This window comes from Gymnoscopelus braueri, assembly GCF_963280865.1.
Source record: "Gymnoscopelus braueri genome assembly, chromosome: 24".
Lineage (NCBI taxonomy): Eukaryota > Metazoa > Chordata > Actinopteri > Myctophiformes > Myctophidae > Gymnoscopelus > Gymnoscopelus braueri.
Genome location: NC_137626.1, coordinates 23,128,260 through 23,141,276, shown reverse-complemented (window position 1 = coordinate 23,141,276; position 13,017 = coordinate 23,128,260). Strand labels below are relative to the sequence as shown.

General features: G+C 42.3%; 1 protein-coding gene across 2 annotated transcripts in view; it reads left to right on the top strand.

Annotated features, from left to right (window-relative positions):
* zranb3 (zinc finger, RAN-binding domain containing 3) overlaps nucleotides 1–13,017 on the top strand; it is a 97,451-nt gene that overhangs the window by 43,904 nt on the left and 40,530 nt on the right. For both annotated transcript variants that reach the window (XM_080422835.1, XM_080422836.1), the window contains 3 exons: nucleotides 94–273; nucleotides 3,363–3,539; nucleotides 4,430–4,853. In XM_080422835.1, coding sequence (XP_080278961.1) covers nucleotides 94–273; nucleotides 3,363–3,539; nucleotides 4,430–4,853 — 781 coding nt within the window. The remainder of the gene's footprint in view (nucleotides 1–93; nucleotides 274–3,362; nucleotides 3,540–4,429; nucleotides 4,854–13,017) is intronic.

Here is a 13,017-nt window from a genome sequence, read left to right as displayed (position 1 = left end):
TACCTGAGGTAAGGTATAAGGTGTAAGGTATAAGGTATAAGGTATAAGGTATAAGGTATAAGGTGTGTGTGTGTGTGTGTGTGTGGTCCTCAGGGACTGACCTTCACAGCGGCCAGCCATGTGGTGTTTGCAGAGCTCTACTGGAACCCAGGCCAGGTCAAACAAGCTGAGGACCGCGCCCACCGCATCGGACAGACCTCCTCCGTACACGTCCACTACCTCATCGCCAAGGGCACCTTCGACACGGTCATGTGGGGCATGCTCAATAAGAAGGTACCATAGAACAGTAGTTTTCAAACTTTTTCATGTCCAGGACCTCCCCCCCAATGATTATGTATTTGGCTGCGGACCCCCATCATCTCAAAAAATATTTTGTGCCAGGGGCCTCCTGAAGCAAAGATTTGAGTTAAAGACATGAGCCTTAAAAAAATATGTAATATTCAAAAAAAATCACAAATGTCAAAAATAGCAGATCTACAAGCTAATATGAGCTTGTAGATCTGCTATTTTTTAATATCCCAAGTGTAAAACATGGTTTAGCTGGGGACCCCCTAGTACCTCCTCAAGGACCCCTGGGGGTCCCCGGACTCCACTTTGAGAACCAATGCCATAGAAGATATACAAACTGTATCGATTGATTGATTGATTGATTGATTGATATCTTTATTGATCATGAAATAAAAACATATGTAACATACATCTGACCCACCATAATCAAAAGGATAACGCTAAAGAGCTTACAGCTTGTTTCCATTGCGGTCCTTTGTATGAGGTGTGTATGATGTGGTGCTGTTGGGTGCATGAAATGTATGTTCATGATGTAAACTCTATACATATAGAAACCTGAATGAGAAATATGGGACAGAGAATGGATTACCTGTTGATTGTCATGTCTTCTGTCTCAAAAATCAACCAAATCAATATGCTTTGGAACATGGTACAGTAAGTAGTGTCAAGTATGCCAGGAGTCGTCAGTGTATTAAACACGCCAGACCACTGGCATGGTCCTTAACCACGTTAGACCGTGTCAAAGGTCATGTCTCACCTATAGACACAGGATCTGACAAAATGTTTGACCTGATGGTCAATATTTAATTTATCCTGTGAGCAAGCAGGCAGGCTCTATTAGCTCAATGGTAGAAATGTCAGCACTTGTGCAGGAAACCAGGTTCAAATCCGGGGTAGAAGAGGAAAGTTACATAGTGCAGCTTTAAACCCTATATATTTAGTTGACCAGACTCCCTCTGGTCAAGCGTTGTGAGCTTGTAGATCGGGCAATTTGCAACACATTGTGAGCCTGTAGATGGGCTATGTTGCGACGCGACGTGTTTGTCCCAGAATAGGGAGGTTAGGGTTCATGTGGTTAATACTATATGCCCTTATTGGGTTGTGCAGGATCATGGATGGGCACTGAGATGAAGTCTCACTTGACCATGCCGAACAAACTAAAATAATGAGCACATCTTCTTTTGTATACTCTAGTTATAACCCTTTAAATCTACCAATCTAGAGGCCAATAAATCCTTTTCTCAGCAGCCATATTAAAGGAGAATACCGGACAAATTAAGTGTTGTCTTTGATGTCTCGTTACTCACCGACCGACGTGAAAAGTGGCGTTCTTTTTTTCCATAGATTCCCGTGTCGTCATTTTTTAAACCCCCTCCGTTGTCAGAATGGGAGCGCGTGGGTTAGGGAGATTCGTCTATTATAACCGAGGCAAAGTTGTTTTTCTCTCTACTGCTAGTCATTGTGGAGTCTCATGATAGTCAAACATGCGTTGAAATTTCCTGCGAGGCCACCGTTAATGGCGAACGAGTTAACACTGGTTGCTTGTTTCCAGAACCTGGCAACACGAGTTGCCAGGTTCTGGAAAGAAACAAGCATCCAGTGTTAAATCGTTCGCCATTAACGGTGGACATATTGGTGTAATATTACTTCCTTCACAAGTATTACCAAGGATAATAATGAAGCTCTGTTCCATTCAGGTCAAACAGAGTCAGGGTGCTGCTGTTGTGCATGTTGGCTCGCTCAAAGGGCTCTGCTTCACTAAATAGAGCCTTAATTAGTATCACTGGCCACACTTGTGAAGGAAGTATCATTACACTGCTACTGTATTTCATGCATGAAAAGGGTCCATAGCCAGTAGCCAATAGCCCAATCCCTACACTCAAACTTCAATCCTTGTGTCCTCTATTTGTGCCTTAGTCCCGCCTCTCAGCAAGGAGGCGAGGCGAGGAGCCGAGGACAGAGCAATTGATCAGGTTCGCTTTAAGGAAGCCGTACGCTCTACGTTCAGATAGCGTCATTTTGAAGCGACAGCAATTAGTTACGACGTGTCACACAGCTGTATCGCTGGACCATTCTGGAACCTGGACGGTTTGGAGGAGGATAGTTTATTTGTCAAGCATTCTGACGAAGACTTAAAAGGGGATATAAAGGATACATTTGATGTATCCCCACTGATCCTCAGTGGCTTGAGGAGCCTCCTTTCTCCTTGCTCTCAGCCCCTCTGAAAGCAAAATAATTGGGATTTGGCTATTGTCTTAACATCACCAACCTGAAAAGGCTGGTCTCTGTGTGATTGTATGCAGAATACTTCCCACAATTTCACCGATTTGTCGATTAAATCAGCTAATCGATTAGTCAAGAAATTTCTATGACTGTTGAATGTCTTTAGTCGAGGACAGTCCTACACCGCTGGTTCACAACGTGGCATCCGGGGACCCCCGAGGGTCCTTGAGGGGGTTCCAGGGGTGGTCCCCAGCTAAATGATTGATAGGAGCCAAATGGACCCTTGCGGTTCTGTTACTCTTGAGTGTCCAAATGGACTGGTCCATTTGGTTCCATTTGTAAACTCTCAGAGTTAAAGTGAGGATTTGACATTGTAGATTGGGATCCCAGAGATAAAAACGGTATCAAATGGGGGTCTGTATTCTGTGGCCTAATTCATATCAAACTGGGGTCCTTGAAATGAAGACCTTTACCTTTAAGATCTGTTATTTTCAAGTTCTTACTTTTATTTAGGTGAAAGTAAAATACAGACCTTTTACTTGTAACAGAGTATTTTTATATTGTTTTATTGCTACTTTTACATAATGTTGCTGTCAGGCAGAAACCTTGTATCTCCATATTTCAACGTTTTATATATTTTTTGTAAATGAATGCCCATCATACAAGAGTGTATCACAAAAGTAGTGGAAAATAGCCGTTCTATTATTAAAACAATTTTAAAGTAGTGAAAGTATTTTCACAAATTTTAAAAATGTTTTAATAATAAAAAAGGAACGTTTTGGACATACAAGGTTTCTGCCCGACACCGACGATAAGTAAAAAATCTGAGTACTTCTTCCACCCCTGCCTAGGAAACGGTGACAGGCAGCACTCTGAACGGGAGGAAGGAGTACCTGCAGGCGGAGGAGGGTGACAAGGACAAGTGGGACTTCCTCAACTTCGCCACGGTGTGGACGCCCAGTGAGACGCCGCTGCTGCCGCCGCAGGAGAAAGTAGTGCACGACAAAAACAGCGTGTTCTTCTCTCACGTGAGCAACTCCCCCACTCAGTGACCACAACACCATTAATCGTGCATTGTAAAGTCCATACTGAAGAGTGTAACCCGTAATACACTGTTAAATACTCTGGATTTTACTTTGTAGTAGATAGAAGCTATCATCTGTGTGATAGCTGCACTACAAAATATGAAACATTTTAGTATCTTAAGTATTTGATACAAAATGCATAAACATGAACATAATAACACAATATTTGTACATACTGTATCTGTCAAAAGGATTGAGAGCTTATTTCCATTGCCGTCTTTTGATTGTAAATGTGTGTGTAAACTGAGTACCACGTGTTTGGGGGTACCAGAGACATACAGAAGAATAAAATCAATAATAAATGCAACACAGATCGCCGTGAAACTTTGCGCGCACACTCCCAGTAGGCCAAGGAAGAACCTACACCCCAATTTCTTTCAAATCGCCCTCATGGTGGGACTATAACAGGCCGCTTTCACATTTTAGCCTGTAGTTCTTGAACCGTAGGCCGTACAATAAACATTTCCCCTGGATTATTTGGTTCACGATGCAACTCTTGGCCTAGTGGCAGTGTGTTTGCAAAGTTTCACGGCAATCGGATCCTGCATTCATGATTTGTGGCATTTTGTGCAAAAGGGACCCCTCTCGCAAACTTTGAAAGATAATCGTTGCCAATCTAAGCCAATGGAATCTGAAAAAGCTGACTGATGCATATTGATCACGTGATCACAGAGATAATTGGGGAGAATATAGGAAAAATAAAATGTATATATAAGCACTTTTATGTCTGTAATTTGTGACTGACAATCATTTTCATGAGTTGGCGCTTATGGCTGCGATATTAAAGAGGCCTGCTGTCAAGTGACATGTGTAATCTCCGCACCTCTCCACAGTTTGAGAAAGACAAGCAGCACGACATCCGTACCTTCTTCTCTCCCAACGCCTGCAAGGAGAAGAAAAGGAAGAGGACGGAAGACGCAGAGGACACGGACGAAGACGTCGTCATCCTCTCTGGGACAACTCCGAGAAGGAGGGTGAAAGAGGAGAGCCCAGAGGACTATGACTCCGGAAACTCCACCCCGCCTTCAGACCCAGATTTCTCCCCCCAGGCGAAGAGGCTGCGGACCCCCCAGGGTCGCCCCACGCCCAGATTCGAGGGGAAGCGGCGGGCGTCGTCGGGGCCCGGCGTCTCAGACAGATCAGGCCCGCTGAGTTCCGGCCCACCCGGGGGTACATGGAATTGCGTGGCCTGCACCTACTCGAACAGCAGCCTCCTGCCATACTGCGAGCTGTGCGAGTCTCCACGATCTGCTTCCGGTGAGTGTGAGGTCAGCCTAGAGCCGAGGCCGTACCTCTTTGTCTGAATTCTAGCTGTTCTTTCTAGAAAGATATTATTTGCGCTTACAAGGGGTTTAGATGATTGTGGTAGTAAGTGGACTGAAATCTGAAATCACTTATTTTTTCCTTTTCTTTTTTTATTGGTGAAAAGACATAAATGACAAAAATAATTGATAAGATTTCCAAAATCATACAAATGTATGAATGGAATGATATATTCACAACAGGAATACAACAAATGGGAAAAGAAAAAAAAACAACACTAGGGACTGTGCGTGTGTGTGTAATGATTTTATTCTCTAGGTCATTCAAAGTCTGGTCAGATGATGTGGATGAGAGAAGTTCATAGGAAAATACAAGGTGATGTCTCAGTTATAGCAGCATAGAAGAAGAGCGATGCATCGGGAACACATTAAGTCTCAAACAAGCGTCCAAGTTAACATGTTCTTATTGAAAGACAAGCAGTCACATATATACATTAACAGAATTAGTGTTGGACAGCCCACCGAGGCGGTCTCGTATGGGCGTAGCTATTACACAAATAAACTAGACGCGTCGCAATTTAGGGCAATTGCAAAGTGTGGTTGCGCCGACGCGACTCGCGGGTCGCGGCCGCCGGGCTCTAGGAATACGCTGGGAGGAATACCGTCGGAGGCTGCGCCAATTACATTGTCACGTCACTCCTGAGATCACCTGCTTTTCATTTTGAGAGGAGTGATCCCCCCAAAAATCATGTTTTTGCATCAAACGGTTACGTTTTGCGCAGTTGTGGCGCCCCCTATGGATCAAAGTGGAAATGCTTTTGGGGATTTGTTGAGTAAACCACCCTCGACATGTGATTTAAATTTGGGATCGATTGGACGTTTCGTTCGTGATTTTTGGCCTTTTTGGTAAAATTGGCCCCTCCCACTAACTTTGGAAGCCAATTACGGACGAACGGTAAGGACTATCAAAATGCCGTTTGGATATATTTATCGCATGGGTCCATAGATGACCTGTACCGATTTGTGTGAGATTTGGACAAAATTTGTAGGAAAAGGAGCAAAAAGTGTGTTTTGAAGAAAATTCAAAATGGCGGAAAATCTATCCAGACGCAAATGGGCGTGGCCTATATGGGGAGTTGCGTCATGACCCAAGGAATCCAGGGGATTTTTTTTTGATTTTACGACCTACGGTTCAAGAGTTATAGGTAAAAACGTAAAGGGGGCTGTTATAGCGCCACCATGAGGCCGAATGGTGTGTTAATTTTTTTTATAATTTCGGACTAAATTATGAACCTCCCCTCCAAATGTGGTAACTCTAGCTTTTACGGTTTCTGAGAAAAAAATACTTGAATTTGAGTTTTTTCACTTTTCCATTAAAGTGGATGGGGAAATTGAATGCACTAATAAATCAATATCAATTAAACTATTTAACCAATCTCTTAGCAAAATACAAGCGCACGATTCCAGGTCAAGACGGTCATTTTGAGATATGGGGATAAAAACTGTGGGAGGAGATGCGGTTCAAAGTATTGTTTATCTAGAAACAAATAAATAAAGTATCCCTAGAACTATAGTCTGGTTGCCCTGTTAGGGCAACCACACTAATTATGCCTATATGTGTAAGTGAGTGAAGTGCAAAAGTTCATCAGGTGAGATAAGCGAAGACATCGGCAGGGCCCCTTTGCCACATCCTGGATTGTCAGACAGATGTGCTGATTGGAGGATGTGCTGTGGCTAACAGGGACCCGATGTTGAGCAACATCAGCAGGCTTTCACCACGGGTGCAATATGGCCTCCCGCACGGGGCGCTATAGCCTCCCCGATTTACAGGAAGGCTGGTAGATGAATCTTGTAGATAACTGTCATTTCTGCAAACATGTAAACAGTTCTAGGCTAGCGTTTTACCACGAAACGTTAGGGTGACAAAGGGGACAGGAAATGAGGTTAAGAAGCACTGCACCTCAGCACTTCCATCCAGGACAGGTTGCACCCCTAACATAAAGAAAGCCAATTACTTTTTCATTATGTCAGTGATGTGAAACTGCATACGAGGAGTTAGGTAAAGAAAAGTTAGGTAGAGGAAAGAGCATTGTATAATATTCACAACAGCGTGCAAATATATAGGTTTAACTGGAGTACAGCGCATGGATGATGACCAGGAAAGGAGAATTATGAACTTACGATTGAAGATAATTGATGAATCCAGACCAGATGGGGTGTGTGTCTATTGTGTTAGTGTCCAGGGATATGGAATCTATTATTGCGTTTTTCCAGTGAGCAATGTTTATGTTTCCCTTTGATTTCCAGTTCATGAGGATAGTTTTGTTGGCAACAGTTCGGGCCACAAGGAGTAGTCTATTGTGTTCTTTGTTTTGATCCATGTTTGATATATCACCTAGTAAGCATATTGACAGAGTTAGTAGGATGTGGCAGACCAGGAAACGGGATTCCAAAACTGTGCTACTGCGAGTGCAATCCCAAGTGGCGTGAAATCACTTAAATCAAACACATTGACATGCTTCACATGCAATGTGATCACTTGTGCAATAATAAAAAGTAAAAAGTTATAAAATGTAACAATTGGCATAGTTAGAACATCAAGTGGCATGTGTGCATGCATGTGCACTCGTTCTGGCTCTTTCTCTACACACACACACACACACACACACACACACACACACACACACACACACACACACACACACACACACACACACTGTTTATATGGTCTAGACTTTTAGAACAATGCATTGGTTGCCAAAAACAACAAAATGGAATCAATTGAGAGAAAAGACAATGCAGCCGTTTTGATGAGAATAGAGAAACGCCCTGGGCTACCATTCCCTTCTTCTTGTGCCCATCAATATCCGTCGGTGGCATTCTGCTTGCATTATACTTCTGAACAACGGTGCAGATTTCACCAGCTGGAGATGTGTGATAATGACAGAGTGCAAGCTCGTCCTAGTCTGAAATAGCTCTGCTCGCCCAACATCGTCTCTCTCGCTCCAGATGACAAGGACGCTGCATAATTCTCACCTGTCAAGCCGAGAGAGACAGAGGGAGAAAGAGAGAGAGCGGGGGAACGTGTGGGGGTGAGGTGGGTGTGGGTTGTGCTTTCCATTGTTCAACAATGTCTCAGACAAAGTTTCAAGGAAAGTAGCATTCGCTCCAGATGTCGTTGCTGTGGGGACAATCCATGCAGTACGTACAATCCATGCAGTACATACATCTGCTTTTGATATCCCCTCCCCTGGTCGTTCATTTTTATCCCTGCTTCTGGTCAAACTGAATTAAACACATGCATACACTTTTGGGAAATCTCGACTGTCCGATATGTTTGATATTTTATGTTTGATAATATCACCTTTTTATATATACTGAGTGTAGATCTACCAGCTCACAAACTCACAAGCTTGTTTTGCACTGAATTATATTGTGGTTAAGAAAATGTCGCCCCTGGCTATCACCCTAACAAAAGTCTTCTTTCATTGGTTTATTTATGTATTTCTCCCAGCAGGGCTGTGGGTTGAGTTGAACGGAGATCTTAAAGATGAGCCAAAAAATGCTTTGAAAAGAATGTCCATTTTATAGTGTGTTTAGATATGCGCTAGGCTTTATATCTTTTTCACAATACTTAATCATGTGTTACCATATCGGTTCCTCAGATGAAAGTTCGTCATTTCCCAATGTTGCAATTTTTGCCGCTATACAATTGCAAATTGATTATATTCAGATGCTATTGTGCTGGAATCAATTGTGAGCAAGGCCAAGATGAGCAAGGATGACAGACCAGTCTGCATGTTCACTATGTATTCAGCATGAAGTACACTTTTCAACATTCTAGGTCTAATCTAGCACACACAAGAGCAGGCGGCAAAAGCAGGCAGCGAAAGCAGACAGCTACCATGTAGTTCCTGGGTGCTTATATACCATCCCTATCAAGCAGACAGACTCAAATCTATTCTTACCTACCACTCACAAGGTACTTCAATATGAGCATCCTGCCTCCATCATCAGAATTCATGTTGCAGTCCTAATATGTCCAGTCCTCTCATCTCTATTTGAATCACGGACCTTTAGACACAGTGTCCGGTGGCTGGTCATTGTGACCCTACCTAGATATCATATTTGTCATCATGTTGCATTAATCTTAATATAGCATTTCAAGCGAGACAGTGATGACGCAATCTAGCTACTAGTCTGTAGTCTACTGACCAATAATCATATGTCTGAGTATTCACTCAATTACATACACACGATGTACAATATGTATCTTGCATGTCACCTTATAGTATAGATATTCCCTTACACTATCCTGTGCCCGGCTAAGAAAACCCTGTTACACTGACATTAGCTCATAGACAAGACCTCTGTAAAGAAGCAAACTGCACCATGCCTGCCTACGAGGCATTGTATAGGGAAAATAATCACCATATGCACTGAATGAAGTTCAACATGGAAAAGGCGAACAAGGCGTGTTCAAATGCCCAGACTTGGAGCTTGTGTAAATTAGATACAGAGACACCGGTTCAGGACCTAACTTATTTTTAAAATAAAATAATCTAAATCTGATGCCCTGATATGACATAAGACTAAATTTCTGCTATCTCTTGCCATAATGAAGCGAGGCAAACCAAATCCTTGAAAACCAAATTAAACAAGTTAATTGTCAAATAATAGCTTTGTGCGGAGATTGCCTTCTGTGTTACATTGTAGTAAATTGTGACTAGATGGTTTTTCTGCAAATTCTTTATACTCACATTTTCATGTTGTCTGAATATTAAAAAATTGTGTCAAGTCGGCCTTTGTGCATTACACATGTTTGGTGAAATATTACTTCTAATCCATATCACCGCACAATAAATATGTGCTACTCAGCCTTGGCCCCATGGAAAGAGCAGATTGTACACTGTAAACAGAGACAGTCCCAGTCTCGGCACGACACTACAGTACTTGGACGGCAAGTCTCTGCATGGCAAGGAAACAAACATGCTCACAAACACACTTTTTCTGAGCAAAACTCCACTTCATGTCACGCTCAGCTGCAGCAAGTAACGTTTGATAACTATTCAGCGTGCAAACGCTTCCCTTCTTGACACGGACCTCACTGTGTTCACAGCAGCCGGCTGTGTCACCTCGCTAGACGCCAAATTTAACAACCCGCTAAACCCGCGAATGACACGCTGCTCGTGCAAGAATAACAACTGCATTTATGGAGACGTCTCTCGCTGCAGCGTCGGACACAATTCACGCCTTCCATGAAATGTCAGGGAAATAATGCGTTTTTAATCAGATCTATGATATTTGCACTGTGTATGAGAGTATGTGTTAGGTGTTCCTCTCAGAGCTATGAAATGGAGGCACTTCTTTCATTCAAGTACCAAGGCATACTGTATGTTCAGTATGAGTCAGAAGCCCCTCACCCACCAACGGAAAATGCGAGATGTATTTACTATTGTTCTCTTTCACATTCGTATCTTGATGTGTCCTAGTAATGCTTTCAAAGTAATATGTATAGGGATTCATGTTTATTATCATTCAATTATTATATAACCTATTGTACATTCAGTGTTAAGGATCAGTGTGCGCACAGGTGCAAATGGATTGAGATGTATGAAGTGATGAAGGTGTCAGCAGACTCGGCACAGATAGCTTCTGTGATTCACACCGGCTTATGACATTGAATTAGGCAGAGTTTGTGTTCACTTGTGTGTACGAAGCTGACCGCACATCTTTTTTCCAGAAACATTAGCAAAACAGCTACAAGCTTAACCAAGCCCCCCCCCCCTCCAGCCTGCAAATACAGAAAGCCCACTGATGAAGCAGAGAGACGCCTCGCAAAAGGATTTTCGCCCCATTAACGTCTTTCTCTGTGGGGGGGAAATGACTGGAGATTGAGCCGTCGGTCGCCGGTCCCCCTCGGCTTGTTAGCAAAGGCGGAGGACGGCAGAGGGGCCACGAGTCAGGAGACTCCCGTGACATTTTGAAGGAACCGACGAGAGGCTGGCCTTTTGAAGAAACGAGCCACGGAGAGGGAGGATCGCTAATTAGCCCCACGCGTCCGCCGTCTGTCACAAGTTGCCCGTCTTGTTAGATTCACAGCGCAAACTCAACAAATAATTCAAAGGATATTATGTCTTGTCGCACGTAGATAATATAGGTGTAGATAAACCTATTAGAATTCTCTTCAAGCCAGACTGAATCCCCTTTTCATGAATTTCCTGCGATCAGTGCTTCTTCGTTTTCACGCGGGCTGACTTGAATGATATGCGTTCAGAAGTCCCACGAGCAAAGTGATGATTTGATTTGCTATGCTGTCTGTTTTACTGTCGATGGTTTGGCTAAAATAACTGGCGATGCCACATGATGTGTGGATGACATAAAGTGGCATGCCATAAACTTGCTATATAAGATGTGACCAGGCATGCGCTGCCACGGTCCCCAAGTGGCAATGTCTCCAAGAATATTACTTTAGACACTATGAAGGGCATCAGGATTAATCCCTGCATTCATTAACATTTTCCCTGCTTGGGATCTCAGCTTGACTTTTTAGAAACGGCACTGAAAAGCTGTATGGCTGATAATTAAATTAATGGTTGGTATATTAACCCATTAAGGCCGGGAACGCATCTGTCTGTCATTTTTAGATTTCTTTGGCTATTCAAAAATAGCAGATCTACAAGCTCATAGCGCGGCACAGAGAGCCGCGCTACGAGCTTGTAGATCTGCTATTTAAAAAAAATACTTGACAATTTGTGCAAATCTTTGAATATATTTTTTAAAGCAAACGTTTGTAACTCAAATCTTTGCTTCTAATGTTCGCTTAAAAAAAATATATATATATATATATATATATATTCAAAGATTTGACACATTTTCACGATTTCCCCCCCCAAAATAGCAGATCTACAAGCTCATAGCGCGGCACTCGGTGCCGCGCTATGAGCTTGTAGATCTGCTGTTTTTGAATAGCCAAAGAAATCTAAGAATGACACACAGATGCGTTCCCGGATTGAATGGGTTAAATTGTAGGAGTGGCACATTAGGCAGTCTAGCATTACCAGTCGGCGAGCCTTTACATCACTTCTGATTGACATCATGCAAATATTAGAATGCTTCTTACTCTGCCTGGATGAATCGTAGCACAGACGCAAAGACACTTTGCGGGAATCAATTCTGTTTGCTACTGATTGCACATGAAAGTAAACGAGCAATTGACAACATGATGAAGAGGCGATAATTAATTCTTTCAATAGACTGTCTCGGCCTTGTGTAACACATAACACCCCACCACCACCGGCTCTGAACTCAGTCATCTGCAATGCCACGTTCCAACCATGGGTGTGTGTAACGATATACCGTATGTTACATCCACGCCCCCCACTACCACTGTCATTGTAGCAGAATGGCCTTGTTTTGGTGAAGGATAGAAGATACTAGAAGCACCATAAATGTCTATGTTTGACAAATTCATTTACCTGATGTTTGTTGCTCAATAAAAAAAGATTTACGCAGATGATAATATCTAAAATACCCTTTTCATAAGAAAAGCATTTGAGATAATAACTCAATAATACATTCCATAGAAAGCCTTACTTTCATATATGGCATACTGTAGATAATTGGAGACTACTTTTTAAAGCACTCATATTGATGCACTCATCCAAATCTCATAACTTTTATACTTTTTTATTAGTAGTAGCAGTAGTAGTAGTAGCAGCAGCAGTAGTAGTAGTAGTAGTTGGATCATTTATTGACAATTCTTAAAAAGGACAACACTTTTAAAAACGCCAATGTGGATATACACAAAAAAAGCCTATGGCATGTAGTAGTAGTAGTAGTAGTAGTAGTAGTAGTAGTAGTAGTAGTAGTAGTAGTAGTAGTAGTAGTAGTAGTAGTAGTAGTAGTAGTAGTAGTAGTAGTAGTAGTAGTAGTAGTAGTAGTAGTAGTAGTAGTAGTAGTAGTAGTAGTAGTAGTAGTAGTTAAAAGACGGTTCTTTCTACAAAATCTTTTCATCTTCCCAAATACGCAGTATGTATACTTTGAACTTATGTGATTACTTAGATTAATAATTCTTGTGTTTGCATTATTCTATTCTCAGTAGGGCTTTTGGCACGGAATTTGCATAGCAGCTGCTTGTCGATGTCCCCAGGCTAGTC